General features: G+C 35.3%; 3 protein-coding genes and 1 long non-coding RNA gene across 9 annotated transcripts; 1 reads left to right on the top strand and 3 right to left on the bottom strand.

Moving 5' to 3' along the window:
* The first annotated feature begins 68 nt into the window (after window positions 1-68).
* On the top strand, window positions 69-2216 carry LOC109152337 (phytolongin Phyl1.1-like). 3 transcript variants are annotated; one of them, XM_019299972.1, is made up of 2 exons: window positions 69-328; window positions 506-2216. In XM_019299972.1, exon 2 carries the CDS (start codon window positions 1075-1077, stop codon window positions 1894-1896), a length of 822 nt encoding a protein of 273 aa, XP_019155517.1. In that variant the 5' UTR covers window positions 69-328; window positions 506-1074; the 3' UTR covers window positions 1897-2216. The 3 variants fall into 3 exon arrangements, with proteins under 3 accessions (XP_019155517.1, XP_019155519.1, XP_019155518.1); XM_019299974.1 differs by having other exon boundaries at window positions 82-328; window positions 902-2216; XM_019299973.1 differs by having other exon boundaries at window positions 82-328; window positions 486-2216.
* Window positions 2217-3666: 1450 nt separating this feature from the next.
* On the bottom strand, window positions 3667-18297 carry LOC109152341. Its single transcript, XR_002049379.1, has 3 exons — window positions 18286-18297; window positions 17843-17845; window positions 3667-3953 (listed from the first exon to the last, which is right to left on the bottom strand). It is a non-coding gene; the product is annotated as an uncharacterized LOC109152341 (long non-coding RNA).
* LOC109152336 (RNA-binding protein 24-B-like) lies at window positions 3997-9398 on the bottom strand. 4 transcript variants are annotated; one of them, XM_019299971.1, is made up of 6 exons: window positions 8982-9398; window positions 8493-8625; window positions 7070-7217; window positions 6168-6204; window positions 4948-5254; window positions 3997-4552 (listed from the first exon to the last, which is right to left on the bottom strand). In XM_019299971.1, the coding sequence occupies exons 1-6, from the start codon at window positions 9162-9164 to the stop codon at window positions 4527-4529; spliced, it is 834 nt and encodes a 277-aa protein (XP_019155516.1). In that variant the 5' UTR covers window positions 9165-9398; the 3' UTR covers window positions 3997-4526. The 4 variants fall into 4 exon arrangements, with proteins under 4 accessions (XP_019155516.1, XP_019155513.1, XP_019155514.1 ...); XM_019299968.1 differs by having other exon boundaries at window positions 3997-4532; XM_019299969.1 differs by having other exon boundaries at window positions 3997-4532; window positions 7070-7214.
* LOC109152340 (DNA repair RAD52-like protein 1, mitochondrial) lies at window positions 13005-15378 on the bottom strand. Its single transcript, XM_019299976.1, has 4 exons — window positions 14972-15378; window positions 13820-13857; window positions 13630-13724; window positions 13005-13271 (listed from the first exon to the last, which is right to left on the bottom strand). Exons 1-4 carry the CDS (start codon window positions 15262-15264, stop codon window positions 13128-13130), a joined length of 570 nt encoding a protein of 189 aa, XP_019155521.1. The 5' UTR covers window positions 15265-15378; the 3' UTR covers window positions 13005-13127.
* Window positions 18298-19024: the final 727 nt, after the last annotated feature.

Raw genomic sequence — 19024 nt, 5'->3', positions numbered from 1 at the left:
CTAATGAAAAAAGTTTGAATTTTTCTTAAAATCAGATAGCCAGTGTAACAGTAAAGAGAGAAAAGATAGCATGCGTTTGGTGGGTACTTGGGTGCGGTCTGGCATTCCTTCCGTATTCCACAGCCTGGGACTCGCAATTGGAACTGGGTCAGCAGCAATCCTCATCATAAATTCATCATCTACCATAAATAAATCCATCATCATCCTTTAATAAGTCCTCCAGTTGACCTGATCACTTGCTCTCCTTTCGCATTTTCCTCTCTCTCTCTCTCTCTCTCTCTGCTCTCTGGACTCTGGGTGTGCTTCAAACCGTTTGAGAACTGAACAGGTAACATTTTCTGGCTGATTGGTCAAAGATTTTAGCCTTAATCTTTTGATTTTTGCTTTGATTCTAGTCCAAGACTGAAACTTTGATTTAGGGTCTCTGGAGAAATCTGATAATTCTTGTTCTTTTTAATTTCTGTTGGTATTTGGAATGGTGATAGGGCATTCTGATCTTGTGCAGATGGGTTTGTTGGTTCTCGAAGATTAGGGAAGAGCAGGCTTGATAGAGTTATGAAAGACTTTATTCTTGATTTTGAGTACTTGGCAGAGGAATTGGTTTGGTATTTTGGGGATTTTTTCCAGCTTGTTTCTGATGAATTGCTAGCTTTCTGTATGGTCTTTGCCTCTTTATCTGAAGATCTTCTTGTCCATTTTTATTCCCAAATCTTGATTGCTTGAAGAAATTTCCTCCAAAAATGGGAACTTTATTGCTGTGGTAGTGTGATTCTGAAAGTACTGTACTTGTTGGTGAAGAAATTTCTTCAAAAAATGAGGATTCTGAACGTACTTAACTTGTTGGTGAAGAAATTTCCTCAAAAAATTGAAACTTTATTGTTGTGAAATTGTGATGCTGAAGGTACTTGTTGGTGAAGAAATTTCCTCCAAAAATCGAAACTTTATTGTTGTGAAATTGTGATTCTGAAGGTATATGGTTTTGGTGGCTTGGTGCTAGGGAGATTGAGGTGTATTGGTGGTTTGAGAGATTTGATTTGGTTGTAGATTGAAGATTGAAATCCATCTTTTTCATAGATGGATTCATCGAAAAAAGGCGTTAGTTATTGCTCTGTATCGAAGGGGGGTCGAGTTTTATACACGTACAACGATGGAGGGCTCGAGATTGAGAACTTGGCTGCGTTATGCTTAGAGAAGGCGCCTCCCCACCACAGATGGTATTTCCAGACGATGGGTAAAAGGACGTTTTGTTTTCTAATGGAAGATGGCTATGTCTATTTCGCGATTGCGGAGGAGGCTCTTGGCAATGCGGGAGTTCTTCAGTTTCTTCAGAACCTGAGACACGAATTCAAGAAGTTTTCGAGGAGGGGTTCGAGCAGGAGCATGTCGAGTCTGAGCTCGCTAAGCTCTGTCCAGGAACAGCTAGTTCCCGTCATCCGGAATTTAATTACCTCGCTCGAGCATGTCTCGGGCGGCGACACCGACTGGCCCGCCGGCGTCTCCGCCTCGTCCTTCACCGACGCAAACGGGCAAATAGAAGGCGGTTCCTCGACGAGAGCGCCTCTATTGAGCAAGTCGGGCAAGTACTACGACAAGAAGAAAAAGAAGGAGCATGCTATTGCTATGAGGGATATCGAGATGGAGGAGCACAGGAAGTCGACGGAGAAGGTTAGGGGAGTCGATTCGGGAGCTCGGGATTGTAACAGCTATGGTGCATCGGGCTCTCCAGCGTCCCTAACGAAGGAATTTGGGTCGGGAAGGACGAGGGCAAGTAACCCGAACTTCCAAAAGAAATGGTGTTGCCTAGTTAGGATTGTTCTCGCTGTTGATGCTGCGGTTTGTCTCCTCCTCCTCGTGATATGGCTCGTGGTATGCGATGGAACAAAATGCCTCGGTTGAAACCCGAACTCTTCCTATCATCGAAATTTTCTTGTGATGAAAGACCGAATGGAAAGGAGGCATTGGCATCTACATCAAGCACAATATACACCCCGCCCGGCATATATTAACCATAAACCTCGTTTGTACAGAAACCGTGAGCTTGTATACAACATGAACCCGGTAGAACTCAAAGCAATCGGATCATCGCAGCTCAAGTTTGAATGCTTCCTTTACAATAATTTGGTTTGTTTTGCCTTGCACCTTTTCATGTTGCATTAGAAGTGTGCAAAAATCTCAGCTTGCAATAATGAGAATGATGTGATGCTGCACTTCTTGCATTTAGGTTGTCAGACATAATCCACTACATATGCATCCATTTTCACAAACATTAACTTAGGCATCATGTTGTTTCATTACAATCTCCAAATGATGCTTAGGAAGTGGTTGAGATGTTTCTTTCATGATTGAGCCAACTTTATAAGCTTTGAAAATTGAGTGTCAACTTGATGGAAATCTCATTTTCTTGGAAAAATGGTTAAATATGCTATTTTGTTTTATATGAAAAGTCAATTAAGTAGCAATTAAATACATTAATATGTATGGAAAAACCAATATGGCTAGCACTTTGCCCCTTAATTGGGTCGCTCGGTGCGAACAGGGATTAGTCTGAGTAAGGTGCCTCTTACAGTTAGGGAACATTAATTTGTGATTTTTGTGCATATGGGCCGAATGATTGGCAATTCCCCTATAATAGTTGGTTATTAGGGTTTCGATACACAAAACCAATGACGGTTACGTTATTGGGATTAGATGCAAGAAAATCACATGTTGATGTGTTTAATTGTTACTTTAAAAAGTTGAGGGGTTTAATTTACTTTTCGTATAAAGTTCAGGGGTCTATTTAACCATTTTTTTGAGTGCAATTTAGCTATCAGCTCAGAATTGCAGTTGTGCAAAGCCAATAATAATAACACAAGGGGTAATAATAACACAATCCCTTGTGGGCACTAGTATGCTTTTGGTCCCTACTCAACGACAAATTATGTTGTGCATCCGTGTGGACCATGTGTGCAAAAAGACGTCGTTTTAACTAAAATCGCGCGTCCCACTTAAAAAAAATCAATTTTGATTCCCAGCAACAACATTATGTCGTGCATAATTTGAACTATATATCCAGAATGAATGAACTAAAAATTCAGAATGAATGAAAAAAAAAATCAGTTTCGATTTCCGTCTAAATATCCAGAATGAATGAACTAAAAATCTAGAATTGATGAGCACAACATAATGCTGTTGACGAGAATCGAAACTGATATTTTTTTTCTAAAGTATGACGCTCGTTTTTAGTCAAAACAACGTCATTTTTGCAACCGTGTGCACCATGGTGCACACGGTAGCACAGCATAACGATTGTTACTCAACGGGACACAACTCCTAATTTATCTCCTCTACAATGCCCTAGAGATATAACATATATGATATGTTATGTGCAAAATTTATCAAGAAAACTATAAAGTAGTTGTCGATGCCCATATTCTCAATCAAGAAATGAATCTTCTTCCTAGGCTAGCCATTAATTACAATACAAACTAAAGCAGTCTTAATACAAAATTATAAGATCAATATATAAGTTTCTTCTGAAAATAACATATGCTTGAGAGGATGAAGACCTGAGTCCTAACCATGGTTGATGAGTACGTTTAGGTGAACTTAACCCAAGAGACCCCAAAATATCTCCCAAGGGTAACTTATCACCATTAATAATGGATTCCAATGCCCATGAATTCATCAGATCAAGAAATTATATTATTAGCTCTTTAGTAATAAGGGGACTAAAACTCCCAAGATCTAGTCCCCAAATATACATACAACAGTAGTAAAAAGAACAAAAAAACATCATTAAAGCCATGGCTCTGACCCTAAAGAGAGATGGCTAAACATGTTAGGACACAATTTTTTTTTCGGTCTTCTCCAAAACCACAATACTAAAATAGACTTAGAACATGTTAGAGATCGATCGAGGATATTTACTTATGTTTTTCCTCTCGATCTGTCACGTTAGACGGGATGTCTCACTTGTGAAGACAGATAACAAAACCCTAATTTCATCTACATGCAATGAGCTAGTCTTTTGAAGATCATCATGATTTGAAAAGTGCAGGGTTTTTGTCTAAAGCTAAGTTATGATCCACAAAAAGGGTTAAATTCCCTAAATGGTTACATTTCCTTAGCCTTTCCGAGGCTAAGGTTTCAAAGGAAAAAAAAAAAGAAAAAAATGGTACCAACACAGCTTCATCGTCTGAGACAGCTTGGTTGGGTACGATGATTGTAAATGCACATGCATATATGCTTAGCTTCTAGCACCTTCTGTTTTCTCTTGAGAGAACCTTTCCTGTCAAGAGAAAGACGAAGACGAAGACGGAGATCGAGGTTTACTTTGCTCCGAATTCGGGGAGGGAGCCCCTACACGAGGCTCCAGTGGTGGAGATATCGGATGCCATATCCGAGACTCGCTCCGGTGAGGAGGAGGAGGCTGAGAACCGCCAAAGGTACGGTGGTTGAATCTCTCTTTTGATCATTCTTGCTTGGGGCATGCAGGCATGGATGTTTTCAACGGTGAGGAATGGGTGCACGCGCCGCCGCCACGGTCACGCCTGCGGCACAGCAAAACAAACTGTCAAAGCAATTAGTACCGCATTTTCAAGAACGTACAAATCCGATAACATTGTCACACTTTTACAACATTGTCACAATTGATCTTTTGGCCTAATTTCTAATCATTGATAATTAAATTTGTATCCCATGTTATTAAACACGAGTGTATAATAATCAAGTAACTTATTGTAAATGATAAATTTGTCATTTTTATGATTTTTTAACTAAAAAATTGATCATTAGTAACCAGAAATTAGATCGAATGATCAAATGTAACAATGTTTAAAGTCGTGGGGTTTAGTGTAAAAAGAATTAATAATCAAGATTAAATATGAAAATGATCTAATAATAATCACCGTATTTTTTTTTAGATTAATTCATACTCGTATGTAAGTAAAGTGGTTAGATACAAACCTGATTGCACCGGAGTTGTGTGTGCCGCCAGAGAAATGGGGGTGGCGTAGTGTTGCGCCGGGAACCCCGCGGTGGTGTTAATGGCGGCTGAGTACGGAACCAGGTGATGGGGGTACTGGACCCCGTAGGCGGCCTGGCTGGCCGTGTAGCCGCCGGTGGTGGTGGCTCCACCACTTCCTTCGCCAAAATTCAGGTAAGGGTAAAAGGCGGCCGCCGCCGCCGCAGCAGATAACATCCCGTTGGTCCCAGTACCATACATTGCGGCATACTGTGCTGCCGTCGCGCCTCCATACATACCATAGTACCCCTAAACAAATAATTAAACAAGATTTTAATTGGATTAATTCTTTAAAAAAAAAAAACAAATAATCACATTTCGTAATAACAAATTTGGATACTTGTGCTATAAGACATAACAAATAGATAACACAACATCATAGTACAAAGATTTGGTCGGATTAACTTTTTATTATTTATTTATTTAGCATTATCCAAATTGCACAGGGACTTAAAAGTAAAAGAGTCTGGTTTTGACCAGTCAAAAAATAGGAGAAATGATGACTGCACCTTATTAAAAGTCAAAGATTCTTAACTCTAAGCGTGAAAAGAACAGAAGAAGAAAAGGCATCCTATGTCTTCTAGGGTAACTGAAACTAAAATTTGAGAATTTTTACTAAGATTGATTGTAAAATAATTCTTGTTTCATATCGTCTTATCTAGATATGTAATATTTTTTAATTAAAATATATTACTTTTTTTTTTATAGATCTATAAATATCGTTATATATTTTAAATAAAAAGTATTATATGTCTCACACAAAATCGTTATCTGAAAGTGCGCTTTAAGTGAAATTTGATTGGACCATAACGAGATAAACTAGTCTAGATTGTCCATATTTGATTGACTTAAATCAAGAATGTTAATAGACAACTTCTTCCTTTATAATAAAAAAAACTAGCTTCTATGAAGAGTTGAACTTGAAATATTGTAGTTATCAAATCAACTCTCTCACACAAAATCAATTCTTGATCTTATATGAGATCGTTTGATGTACTTGTAACATCTTTTAACAAAATTTTCTTTATTTATTTTTATTTTTTATATTTTTTATATCAGTGTTCATTGATAAGTTAAAAATTATACTAGTTGATTTTTATGATGTTAGTTGCTAGGGTTTTTCTGAGCTACTTTATGCAAAGATCAAAGTGAAAGTACAAACCGTGGGGTAGGTGAATTCTGGAGAATATGAAGAGTACCTGACAACGAAATATAAACAAGAAAGCCATTAGAATGTGAAGGAGCTAAGCTAGCTTGATATTCAAGTCAGAAAATTTCTTTTTCTTTTTTAAATTTATAGGAAAGTTCATAGTCGCTACTTGAATGTGTAATATGGTTAAATAACTTCAAAAGGAGGTAAATCAATTTAAATTGTCTACAATTGTTTAAATCGAGAAGACAAATTAAAAAAAGCTCCTAAATAAAGACAAATTTAAAATCTAACCTTGTGATTACCAAGTCAATCGTCCGACCAATTCCATATTGAGATTGACTAGTTAGATTGAAGTATGAAAATTTCTGAGTCATTGGATATTCCTAATGTATATTATAGTCTATAGTGTAAAAGGTGGACCAATGTACCAAGGTTTATTGCATCATAAGGGGTTTCATGAATGTAATAGGGAAGAAAAGAGAGTGATTGAAGGAAAGGATAAGAAAAATCACATCTACTCTCTTCTGAGGGTATGCACTAGATAAATTTAACTCCTACGTAATAGTCTATAAATCATACAAGAAAGATAAATCATATCGCACTAAGAAAACCCAGTGCGACGAATTCAACTAAAATGTATTGAGTTATGTTCCACCCACTCAATCACCTAGCTATTTCGAGATCCCCAAATCCCCATACAAGTGAATACATTCTTAAACTTTTTAAAACTTTAATAAAACGGTCATTCGTTTAAAAATGATAAAATTATACAACTACACATACTATTTTTTTTATTGTACCAGATCTTATTAATATTAGTACCAATGCAATTAGATATACTAAACATAATTATATATGATATAGAAATAGAGATAAGATGGAGTAAAGTAGAGATGCACATGTATATATACCCATAAAGATTATAAGGTAGGCCTTGTTGGATGGCATAATGATGAGGGAAGGTTGTTGCAGAAGGAAAGGCTGTAGCTGTTGCTCCAAACCCTCCTTGAAACCCACTCATTGCCCTAAAATTTCTCACTCCTCCTCCCCCTCCTCCTGCTAAATCAAACATTATTATTTCATGTTAAAACCTCCCTAAATTAATATACTAAACAAGAAAATGCATATAAACTCACGAGAATAAAGTGTAATCTGCATATTCAGCAACGAATTAAATAGTTACCGTTTAAACGCTTACAAATTTCATTATTATATATTTATTGAAATTTATGTGCAGACTAATAAATACTTACGGATTTCAGTAATTTACTTACAGATTTTTCCGTTACTAAATTGAATGATTCATTAGTATTGTGTGTGAACAATGATTGTGTTTGTGGAAAGAAAAGAGTGAATTATTGAATATTTTGGCAAAAGCAAAAGTGTTGTGTGTGTGTGTGTAGTCTCTCACACTACATGAGAAAGAGTAAACAAAAATGAGCTGTCATTGCCTTCCCTTTCTATAACATATATCTTGTCACATGGTCATGCTAGCTGGTGGTTGTAAAGCAAAAGAAACCAATTCCATTAATTCAAAGTGGCACTACCCTCCACCCCACCCCCTCCCTCATTATTCAACCCTACATATACATACACATATATACATACATACATATACACACACCATTCAAAATTTCAAAGAATTCAACTTTGTTTAATTTCCCTAGCTATATTGGGAGAATATTCATGTTTCCATCAAGAATTTGAAAATTGCTTGCTTTCAAGGGGCACAAACATTATATATGACCAAATTGATCATCCACTAATCAAATTAAAGAAAACTTTAGAACCAAAAAAGAAGGTAAATTAGTACTAGAATGATTCAAAGTTGTTATACTTAGTATTAATTAGTGTGTGTGTGTGTGTATATATATATATATACTAATTTTATATATGTATACTATTGACACTATGGAAACTCCTAATAGGGTTCAATGGTCATTTTCATCCTACAGAATGTGCAAAGAGAAGAAAATAAAAGACCAACTACTATTAGGCCGGATAAGATTATATATATAAAAGGGAGGGTAGAAATGAGAATTTGGAGGACTCATCTGGTTTATCCATTTGTGTAAGTTAATTAACAATTGAAGATGGCTGAAAAATAAAGAGAAAATGAACGTGGTCAGTTTTATAAATATCGCAAATTTAAATATTTGCGATAGTTATAAAATTGATTTGTGTTTTTTTTTTTAATTAAAATTTCACTATTGATGAACCCTAATAGATATCTGATCTATAATTAATCTTTCGTTTTTATTTGTTCTCATTTGAACTCAATTCTATATATATATATGTTTATGTATATGTATGTAAGTATGTATGTATATATACCATGTTTAGGTGTAGAAGGCTTGGATCTTTGAACACCCAAAGAAGCAAGATTGCAGTTGGCTCTTCTCCCATCAATCACTGGTGCAGCATCAACACACGCTCTCATGGCTGCTTCTGCCTCACGAAACGTTACCTAATATGGAAACAAACCAACCACCCCTGTCATCTACTACACCTTCTAATCTTTCTTCAAAATTATATATATCAGAAAACCCTAATCCGCCAATCAACACCGTTATCGGTTAATTGACAGTATCGGGACAACTCCAACCAAGTTGGTCAGACTGTTTTAATTGCCGTTCTGGAAGCAGACTATATGGGCAACTTAGATTGGTTCTAGAACCACAAGGCACGATACCCAGCACACTTTCAGATAGTGACTCTGGGGCAATAGACATTGGTGTCAATCAGCATTATATGGTTTTCGGGGAAAATAATAATAATAAAGATTAGTGTAAACAGAATTGAAAGAAGAATATAGATATATACAAAGCCATAGCCTTTTGATCTGCCGGTGGCCTTATCGGAGATGACAACAGCCTCCAAGATTTCACCGAACTGTTCAAAGTACTTCTCCATGGTTTCTTTCTGAGTCTCCCATGCCAGCCCGCCCACAAAAACCTTGGTGTATGTCGTGTCTCCGAACTGCTGCCCATTCATGTTGTTGCTCATCTTCAATTCTCAGCTCGCTGTCTTTTCTTCTCTGATCAAGATCTTCTCTCTCTCTCTCTCTATATATATATATATATATAGCTCGCCCAGCTTTCTGTATGTGTGTATATATATATTTGCTTGCTCTTTCTGCAGATCTGTATAAACTTACCTGTGGATGAGGATGTATAGAATTGAGAGGCAAAATTAGGGATTTTTTTAAAGAGAGAGAGAGTGTGTGTGTGAGAGAGGGAGAAAAACAGGAGGGAAGATCAGAGAAAGCAAATGACAGCAGATAAATAGATCGAAGAAGGGTAAATTTCAATTGGATCCTTTCTCTTTTCACATTTTGCATTTAGGCCCCTACTCTTTAAACTTTTTAAATATTATACCCGACTCCCGGATGCGGGATGCCTCCACCTGCCCGGTTGACCCCCCCCCCCCCTCCCCTCCCCCACCGCACCCCACCCCACCGCACCCCACCCAAAACATGGTCACAATATGACAAATTTCATACATCTTTCTGTTGAGCATATAACCATTAATGTGCAATCCAACTATGAGCTTATGCTTTTAGTTGAGATGGTGCACATGCTTTAATTTGGTATCAGAGCCAAACCAAAGGTCATGGGTTAGTTGAGTTATATATTCGAGAGCAATTCTAGCTCTTTAAAATTTTTAAGAATTATGTATTTTTTTAACGGAATTTTAAAATTTTTTTAACTAATGAAAATGTGAGAAAATAAAGAATATATTTACTTGTGCATTTCTATAATTTGAAAAATAGAGAGTGAAATATACAAAATTAAAAATTAAACTATTAAAGTAAACATAGCTTTAACATTTTCACTAACATTATCATATTATACCCCTATGAATAGAAGGAAAAAAAAAAAACAAATAAATAAAAAACTCTCATAGTACATTATAAAGTACCCATACCTACATTCATGCCAAACTGCCAAATTGCCACTTGCTAGCCTAGCTCTCTCCCCCACTTCTTTATATAATTTATTTTTTTAGGGTACAATTAAATTAAATATTAATCTTATATTATATAAATTAAATATATATTATGCAAGTTATCAATAATTGATTGACTCAAATCGAGAATATCATTAATAGAAAGCTCCCACAAGAAATTAATTTTGAAACTTTATAATTACCAAGTTGATTGTTGGACTAATTCGACTATAGTTATTGTCAATATATATATAGACACACACGCACACCTACACACAATTGTATGAGTGCTTAAACATTAATTATTACTCCACCCTCTATTACAAATATATAATCCAATAATTTTCAGGTGCAATTTCAATTCATTGTTCTCCCGTGTGTATGACCAAAATTAAAATTTGTCCTATATAAATGGTTATGTTAAATTATAAATATTAAACATAGATGTATTTACTTAGTGATATATTTGAAAGTATGTATACTAATGTAAATTAAAAACTTTAAATATTTAATTTATATTTTCAAATAATTGAACTTAAAGACTTATTGAAGATTAAAATAATAGAATGGGATAATTATTTAAAGGGGGTGGGGAACAAGTATATATTAACTTGGAAGATATTTCTAAATTATATTTTAATTTATATATGGAGTTATAGGTAACCCAATTGTTTGTATGTACTATTACAAAGCTTGATTATTCAGCCACCATTACTAATTAAAGGACACCAATGTTATGTGTCGTAATAACATAAATAGCTTGAGATCCTATATATATAGCACTCGAATAGTCGAATCTCACATTCTTGGACTTCTCATATATATCTCACATCTTATTTGTTTGTTTGTTTTTTCCCCACTAATTGATTTGAATTACTACATCTACTTGATCGAAACTGTTTGACCATCTTTCTCAATCTCTTTTATATTCGAGCTTTAGTGTTTTGCAGTGTCTTATTTACACTCAAATCAATATATATATATATATATATATATATTCTTCATTCTCTCTCGACACATTTAATGTAAACACGAATCCTTACTTCGATTTAATTTGCACTATCAATTTGAATTTAAATTATGAGAAAACTTTGATGAATAGTATAGGAAGGTAGTGATAGACATGGTAGAATTGAGGTAAAAAACAACAATACAAGAATTTTGTTTTGGGGGGTGGGGGTTTCCTAAAATCAAAACACTCAATGATGTTGCCCTCGCAACGTACATGTGTACCGACACTTCATTGCAAGCTGTCTCCAACTTTAAATAAATAAACAAATAAGAAAATTGTTTTTTTTTTTTTTATATTTAAATTATATCATAATATTTATTCGCTATGAAATATTATCTATATAATTTTTTTAAAAAATAAATATGTATTAATCTTATCATAAGCCAATAAGAAATCATCAATACGTACGATAAATGCGTCAATACAATAATGACAAATAAAATGAATATTAGAGGATGCAAATTTATGGTGATATGGCAATAATGTTAGAGGGTAAGATTGTAATTTTCATAATATTATAAAACTGGTGAAACGATGTCGTTTCTGAGCCATTGCATTGCTAGTTGCTAGCCACCTTGAAGAAGTCTTTTTTTTTTTCTTTAGTACTATTGACACGGTTACAATACAGTATCTGTTCATAACTACTTTCTCAACCTACTGAAGCACAAAGTGTCAATATCACTTTCGTTGAGGCTCGAATCCACAGCCTCCCATATGGGAGAGCACAAGGTCCTTGGCACTTTGAAGAAGTCCTAGAGCCACTGTTAATCCCAGAGGAAGAAACTGCTACAAACCAAACATGGAACATTAAAGAGGAAACTATATATTATAAACAACGTTGTTGATAGTACGTGCCATGAAAATATGATTGGGCGTATAGTACTGTAGTATACTTTAAGAAATATTGTTTTCGTTATCTACATTGATTGAATTGAATGAAAGACAAAAGGAAAAATAAATGTAAGTGATGAAGAAGGAAACTATGACCGCTTAATCATTGTTTGTAGCTTCTATGAATTAACACCGTAATCTTTTCTTTTCCAACTTCTATATTGTCCACAAAAAATGGTGGTCGAGCCTACGTGCGCAGCTCAATTGTCCACAAAAAATGGTGGTCGAGATCAAAATTGAGCTCAAATTCGAACCTAAACTCAAGTTCGAATTCGAGCCTAAACTCGAGCTCGAGTTTAGGCTCGAATTTGAGCTCGAGCAGCTCAACAATTGCCGAGCTCGAGCATCAGTTCACGAGTTCGAACGAGCTCGAGCAGTGCTATCATTAACGAGCTCGAGCAGTGCTATCATAACGAGCTCGAGCATGAGCCTACCCAGGCTCGGGCTCGGCTCGTCTCGTTTACACCCCTATTTATCTTTTCATTATTGTGTCGAGCATAAAATAGTGGGTCGAAAATACGCGTTTTTCCAGCCTAGTTATTGGTTTAGGTAGCATATATGGATTAGTTCCATGTTTGTTTCACTGAGCCTTCAACAACTTCATGGGAAGTTTGGTGTGGACTACGATTCATGAATAGTCTATGTAGAAGTTCCATAGTTACTTGCCAATGATAAGGATGTTTTTGGGATGCCCTAGTGCAGTTGAAATCCATACAATAAGTTCACCTGTTCCTCGATCATTTGTGAAGGTTACGTTTCAGAAGAGATGAGATTAGATATTAGATTGTACTTTCAAATTGAACCCAACTTGCTTTTATTATTTTAGTTACTTTTAACTCACAAGTCGATAAATGTCGTAGTCATGCCGAACTATTGAGTATATAATATATAAACATTAACATGCAGTTCAACTATTAGCTCAAACTTTTAATTGAGACAGAACTACGAGGTTGTGCATTAGGTAAATTTCATTAAGCTAAATAGGAGTTAGTCACTAATAACAAGGTAAAACAAGAAATTAGGGTTAGCAATGCAGTTACAAGACCAAGAATCTTGATTTATGCACTTTTACACAAGGATTGTTGCTTGGGAAGGCACACGCCCCGATGCCCGTCCAGCTACGACATTTCTTCGTGATAGAGGTGAAGACCTAGCCCGAGGCGAGCACAAGCACGACGGAAAGCCATTGCCTCTGCCTTCTGCACAGCATCACCAAAGCCCGGCTCGTCTACTGAAACAGTGCCCGTTGATTCCCGGTATATCTGGACAACACAAGAACGAAACAAAGCCAACCCCGTTTCATGCTTATTTAAGTCCTAACTCGGGCCAAAAAGTTTACAAATACATGGCTTAGGCCTCATAGATCTTACTAGCTTCAATTGCAAAAGAAACTCTCGAGAAACTATCCTAAATCATAAAACACAACACATACATTTGAAAAGCACCCCGGTGACAAAATATTTCATAGGTTTTCAGTAATCAGAGAGCTAAAAGCACGAGAATTTAAGTACAATTCAAGCTTGCGGTGTATGTATAGTAACCACTATACAAAACATATCGACAGGAAATGCTCGATAATAGGACTAGTAATCATGCTATAGAGCAAAGCGAAGAAGGTACCTCAGCATCAGTTCCATAAAGCGTCACTCTGTAGACAACTGATACCGACTTTCCATCAGCGGAGTATGTGATGCTTCTGACCTCGCCAGACCATTCTACACTCGATAAAGGATTCAAAAAACCAAGTTATACCGACCAAAAAGAGAAAGTAGTTTGCATAATGGAATAATCACAAGTAACCTTGCCATACCCGGAGCATGTAAGTTCATGATCCTATTCACGATATGCCTGGACAATCAAACGTAAGCAATAACAATAATAGTGAGATTGCTGAATGCATAAAAGAATAAGGGTAACAGGTAACAATAGGTGAATGATAGCAGATACCACGAGCAAAATATCCCTGATTTCTAGCCCAAATGAATGGCTTAATTGAAGGTCCATAACCTCATATTACAAAGAGGAAAGACTTGTGTAAAGCCCACGATTGTTCATCCTCCATACACAAATTGACTAATACCAAGGCAAGAATCTTATGGTATTGACAATGCGTAGTGGCAAACCTATACCAGCTTGTGTAATGAGAAAGCTCAAACTTTTCGGAGTCAACCCCAGCCAAATTGGTAAGGCTATTGGCTTGGTAACCACAAGATTACAAGTTCCACTCCTAGAATGAGCGGTCTATTGACTTTCTTGGTTTGAGCTGATCAGCAATAAGCAACCTAGGCTGAGCCAAATGGGTAAGGATGTTGGCTTGGTAACCACAAGATTACAAGTTTCACTCCTAGAATGAGCGGTCTATTGACTTTCTTGGTTTGAGCTGATCAGCAATAAGCAACCTAGGCTGAGCCAAATGGGTAAGGATGTTGGCTTGGTAACCACAAGATTACAAGTTTCACTCCTAGAATGAGCGGTCTATTTGCCTTCTTGATTTGAGCTGGTCAGCAATAACTAACCTAGGCTGGTTTACCTCTATGCGGTCCTTTGCCGGCTAGGATAGCAAGGTTTACCCAATGCACAAGTTCAACTCCCTGGCCTATTAGCCTTCTTGATTTGAGTCGATCAACTATAGGCAACCTAGAGTAGTTTACCTCGTTGTGGTCCTTTGCAAGGCAGGATTTATCAATGCACAACTTCGGGTAATAGCTACAAGTTTCCTAGTTACTCAAAAAAGCTCAAACTTTTCAGCTAACTTTAAGGTTCATTCAACAAAAAACCCATACAGAAATTAACTAAAAAGCATCATCCTTTAAGGTTCCCACGGCAATCACAAAACAGCATCATCATCATCAGCAAAGCAGTTACGAATCTACCTTAAAATTTCCGAATATGACGGAGTAAAATCGCAAAAGATACATCCAAAATGCTTCAAATTCTATACAGAACAAGAAAAGGAACTAACCAGGGGATGTATTTGATGGGGAAACCGTCAGCTTCAGTACGAACTCTGATGAGGGAGTCGGGCACTTTCTTGTTGAGATCCTTCAGTATTTCGGAAAGCGGGCGGCTGATTCCGGCGGTCGGAACGGAATCCTCTTCACCGTCCGCGGCATCGTCCTTTTCCCTCCGAGCGCTGCTGCCGCTACCGGCGGAGTAAAACGAGGAAGAAGAGGGTTTTGCGGAGAAGCCCCGCTGAAAAAGGGCGACCCTTTTTACCAGAGTATTACATGTGGACCGAAATGAAGAAGACGCCATTATCTCCGGTTCTTTGACGTCCGACGAGTCCCCGGCGAGGAAAATCGCAGGCACCGCGATTTAAGGAGAGAAGGACGAGGTACGACAGAACAGCTTGAAATTCGCGCTCAACAAAGTGGCGGCCCAATTCAAGTCATAGGTAAATTAGGAATTTCCAAAGTCCATCACTAAAAGCCCAACGCAATTTTAAAATTTTAATTGGAAGAAACGGCACCAGTTCTGCTTCAATCGTTATGTTGTGCAACTGTGTGTACCATGATTGCAAAAACGACATCGTTTTGACTAAAAAAAAAAATAGTTTCGATTTTTGTCAACAACATTATGTTGTGCTCATTTATTCTGTATATTTAGTTCATTCATTCTGTATATTTAGTTCATTCATTCTGGATTTCTAGTTCATTCATTGTGGATATTTAGCTCATTCATTCTGGATATTTAGCTCATTCATTTTGGATATTTAGTTCATTATTCTGGATATTTAGACGAAAATCGAAACTGGTTTTTTTTTTTTTCATTCATGCTGGATATTTAGTTCATTTAGTCAAAACGACGTCGTTTTGTAACCGTGTGCACCATGCATGGTGCACACGGATGCACAACATAATTTGTCGTTCTGCTTAATTACTTCTGTATGTACGACGTATTCAATTTTATTTTATATATATACATTGTAGTTTCATAATTAAAATATTATTTTGTTTTAACTACAGTTTCATTTGATATTATACACTTAATATGTGAGATCTGTCGTTGAATTTCATTTAATACACATTGCAGTTTTATTGGACTCAATTGAACTGTTTTGTTTGATTTAAAGGTCCTAATAAGACCAAGTGGCTTGTGGTCCACTGATATTGGATTGTTCCCTTATGTGGGAGGTATAGGTTTTGAGCCTTAGTGTAGGCGTTACTTTGTAATAAAAAAAAAAAGGTCCCGATAAGATTTTTTTCAAATAGGGAACTAATTGAACTGTACTATTTTCTCAATTTAGATAAATGGATTGTTTGATTTTTTTTTTTCTAAATAAAACTATGACAAATTTACAATGGCATAATGCTATGAGAATTATAATACCGTGTACCTTATAAAATTGTATTTTGTATTTTGTCAAAAGATACATAGGTGAAAGATTATAACTTTGCAAACATACAAAATACCAACTGTACAGTAAATCTTTTCAATAAATTGATTAGATTGTTTACTATTTTGAATTAGTTGCCTAAATATATCTTTACTATTTTTGAATTTGTCACCATGCCAATCATAAGATTCCTTACTCTTTTTTTTCTTCTTCTTTTTTAGCAAAAGTTGAATGGAAAATCTAGCTAGATATATAAAATTGAAGACCATAGCAGTGATGAAGATGTTACATTAACACTTTTGGTTCAATTTAGAAAGCAGGAACATGATTCAAAAAAAAAAAAAAAAAAAAAAAAAAAACTTTTCTAAAAAATGAATCATTCTTCATAAAATATTTTCATTTCCAGTGTTTGATTGCACGGTAAAAAATTGTATTTGTATATTTGGTTCATTTTTCAGAAAAATGAGTATACCAAAATTAAACCAAAATCACAACAAAATAATCAAGGAAAGATCACAAAATTACCGATTGAAAACTAGTTGACCAGATTGGTGTCGCATCAAAAACCACACACGTTACGACAATAATAATAAATGATATTTAATTTAACTATTTATTCCGTAAACCAAACATTCGGACACAAATCGTTTCCTGAATACCTCGCGCCGCCATGATTCAAACGTTTCTCCAAACATTGTCAAAACTCAAAACCAACAGTCAAAGGACAAAAACCTAAAGGCGAATGGGTTCCATTCGGAGTAGAAAATGTGGCATCCGTGACGAACAAGCAACAAACACTTGGACATGCAACAACATTATGATTATTAATTAATAATTAATTATTCATTCAAATCATATAATGTTTGACAGAATAAACAGAACAGAAGCACTCAAAATATTATAATAGATGATGGGTCATTTGTTTAGTCCAACAAAATCTTGGGTCTACCAATTTGGCAAGAAACCAAAAAGCCTTAAGCCAACAGCGTTTGGTGCACAAAAATGACTAAACTTTGCACACAAAGTCCCAAGCATAAAGACTACTCTATGTGTCAATGTGTGGTAAAATTAAATATGCAAAACCAAAAAACATAAAGAGACAAGAAACCATGCTTACTTACCAACTAATCCCATCTTCTTTGTTTCATTCTTTCTTTGGCAAAATATATAGGAATTAGTTAATTAAGAGAAAAATATTATTTTATGTCCCTGTATTTTTGTTCGATGGCGATCGAGGGAAACCCTACGGTCACTACTCGAGGGTGTGCACTGGGTAAATAACATTTTTATATAATAGTTCACAAATCACACATGAAAGGTAAATCGTACTAAAAAGGCCTTGTACAACGGGTTCGATCGAAAAGGTGTTGGCAGGAATCAAACTTGTGACCGCACTAAGCATTATATTCCTTGTATTTGTTTGATGGCTGCCCTGTATTTTAAGTCCATGTATTTAATTTATACAAAAAAGCATAAGTTAGTGTGAACACTATTGACCCTCTAATTTTTCATAAGGTAATGGTTTTGGTCCATTGTCAATGTAAACAGTTAAACTACGTTGATGTTACATTACATGTGTAGAGCATGTTAGTCAATATACATAGATAAAATTGTAATTTATAATTTTAAATCCTTAAAGTGTTCGTTAACTGATTGTGGAATCAAAACTATTAGAATCATCACTTCGTGAAAAGATGAACTAAAACTGTTAGTTTGTACCAAAAAAAATGACAATAATACATATGTTAGCAATTGAGTGATTGAAATTGTTATTTCATATATATGAGGGAAAAAAATACTTATTATATTCCCATAAATAAGTAAGAGAGGTCAAGCATGCATGTAAATGAGTTGGTCTGATGCAAATTGGTAATTTGGTCGGTTATATATAGAAGATAATGATTTTAAGAAAATTAAAGATACTTCAATTCATTGATGACACTCTGTCATGCCCCAACTTAATTGAGTCAAAGAAATTAAAAAATCATAACAACAAAGAGTATACACTTTTGGAATTGCTTTCACAAACGTTCTTTTTTTTTTTTTTTTTTTCCATATATAATGGCCATCCTCAAGGCCAATAACAAGTGGAGGCTTTTGGTATGATGAAAAGAAAATAAATATTTGTCTCTTCTATAGTTTGTGACTGTTACACAAAAACGAGTTTATTCCGTATATATTCTCAAATAGTGATTGTAGATATTCTTACCATTCGAAAAGTGATTAAAAAAAAAAAAAACTAAACATGTAAAAAAATGATTTATGCGTTTATTTGGTATATATTGTAAAAATTAAAAATTTTAAGGAATTACTTTTTTGGAGGATTATTATGGGATATATCATATATATAGTGGATTCAGTTTTTGAATTGTTAATTGACACGTTTGCATTAGGTCTTCAAGTTGATGGCACAATATTCATAGAAGAGTTAATTTTACATACTCTTGATCTTTTTGATAGTTATATATTGTGTCGTTTGTATTTTTAATACTTGATCATCAATTCAACTATGTCTACTATATCAACTTTTTAAAATCAACCAATTCTATTCCAAAATGTCTAAAATCTCATATGAAGTAATGTGATGTTTGGTGAAAATAATATAGGTATTTTGAATTGAATTTGATTAAAAAAAATTTATAAAAAAAGTTAAGAAACTAAAAGTGAAATTATGGGTGA

This window comes from Ipomoea nil, unplaced genomic scaffold (assembly GCF_001879475.1).
Source record: "Ipomoea nil cultivar Tokyo-kokei standard unplaced genomic scaffold, Asagao_1.1 scaffold2403, whole genome shotgun sequence".
NCBI lineage: Eukaryota > Viridiplantae > Streptophyta > Magnoliopsida > Solanales > Convolvulaceae > Ipomoea > Ipomoea nil.
The sequence above is the reverse complement of the archived record's forward strand: the minus strand, read 5'-3'. Positions and strand labels throughout refer to the sequence as shown.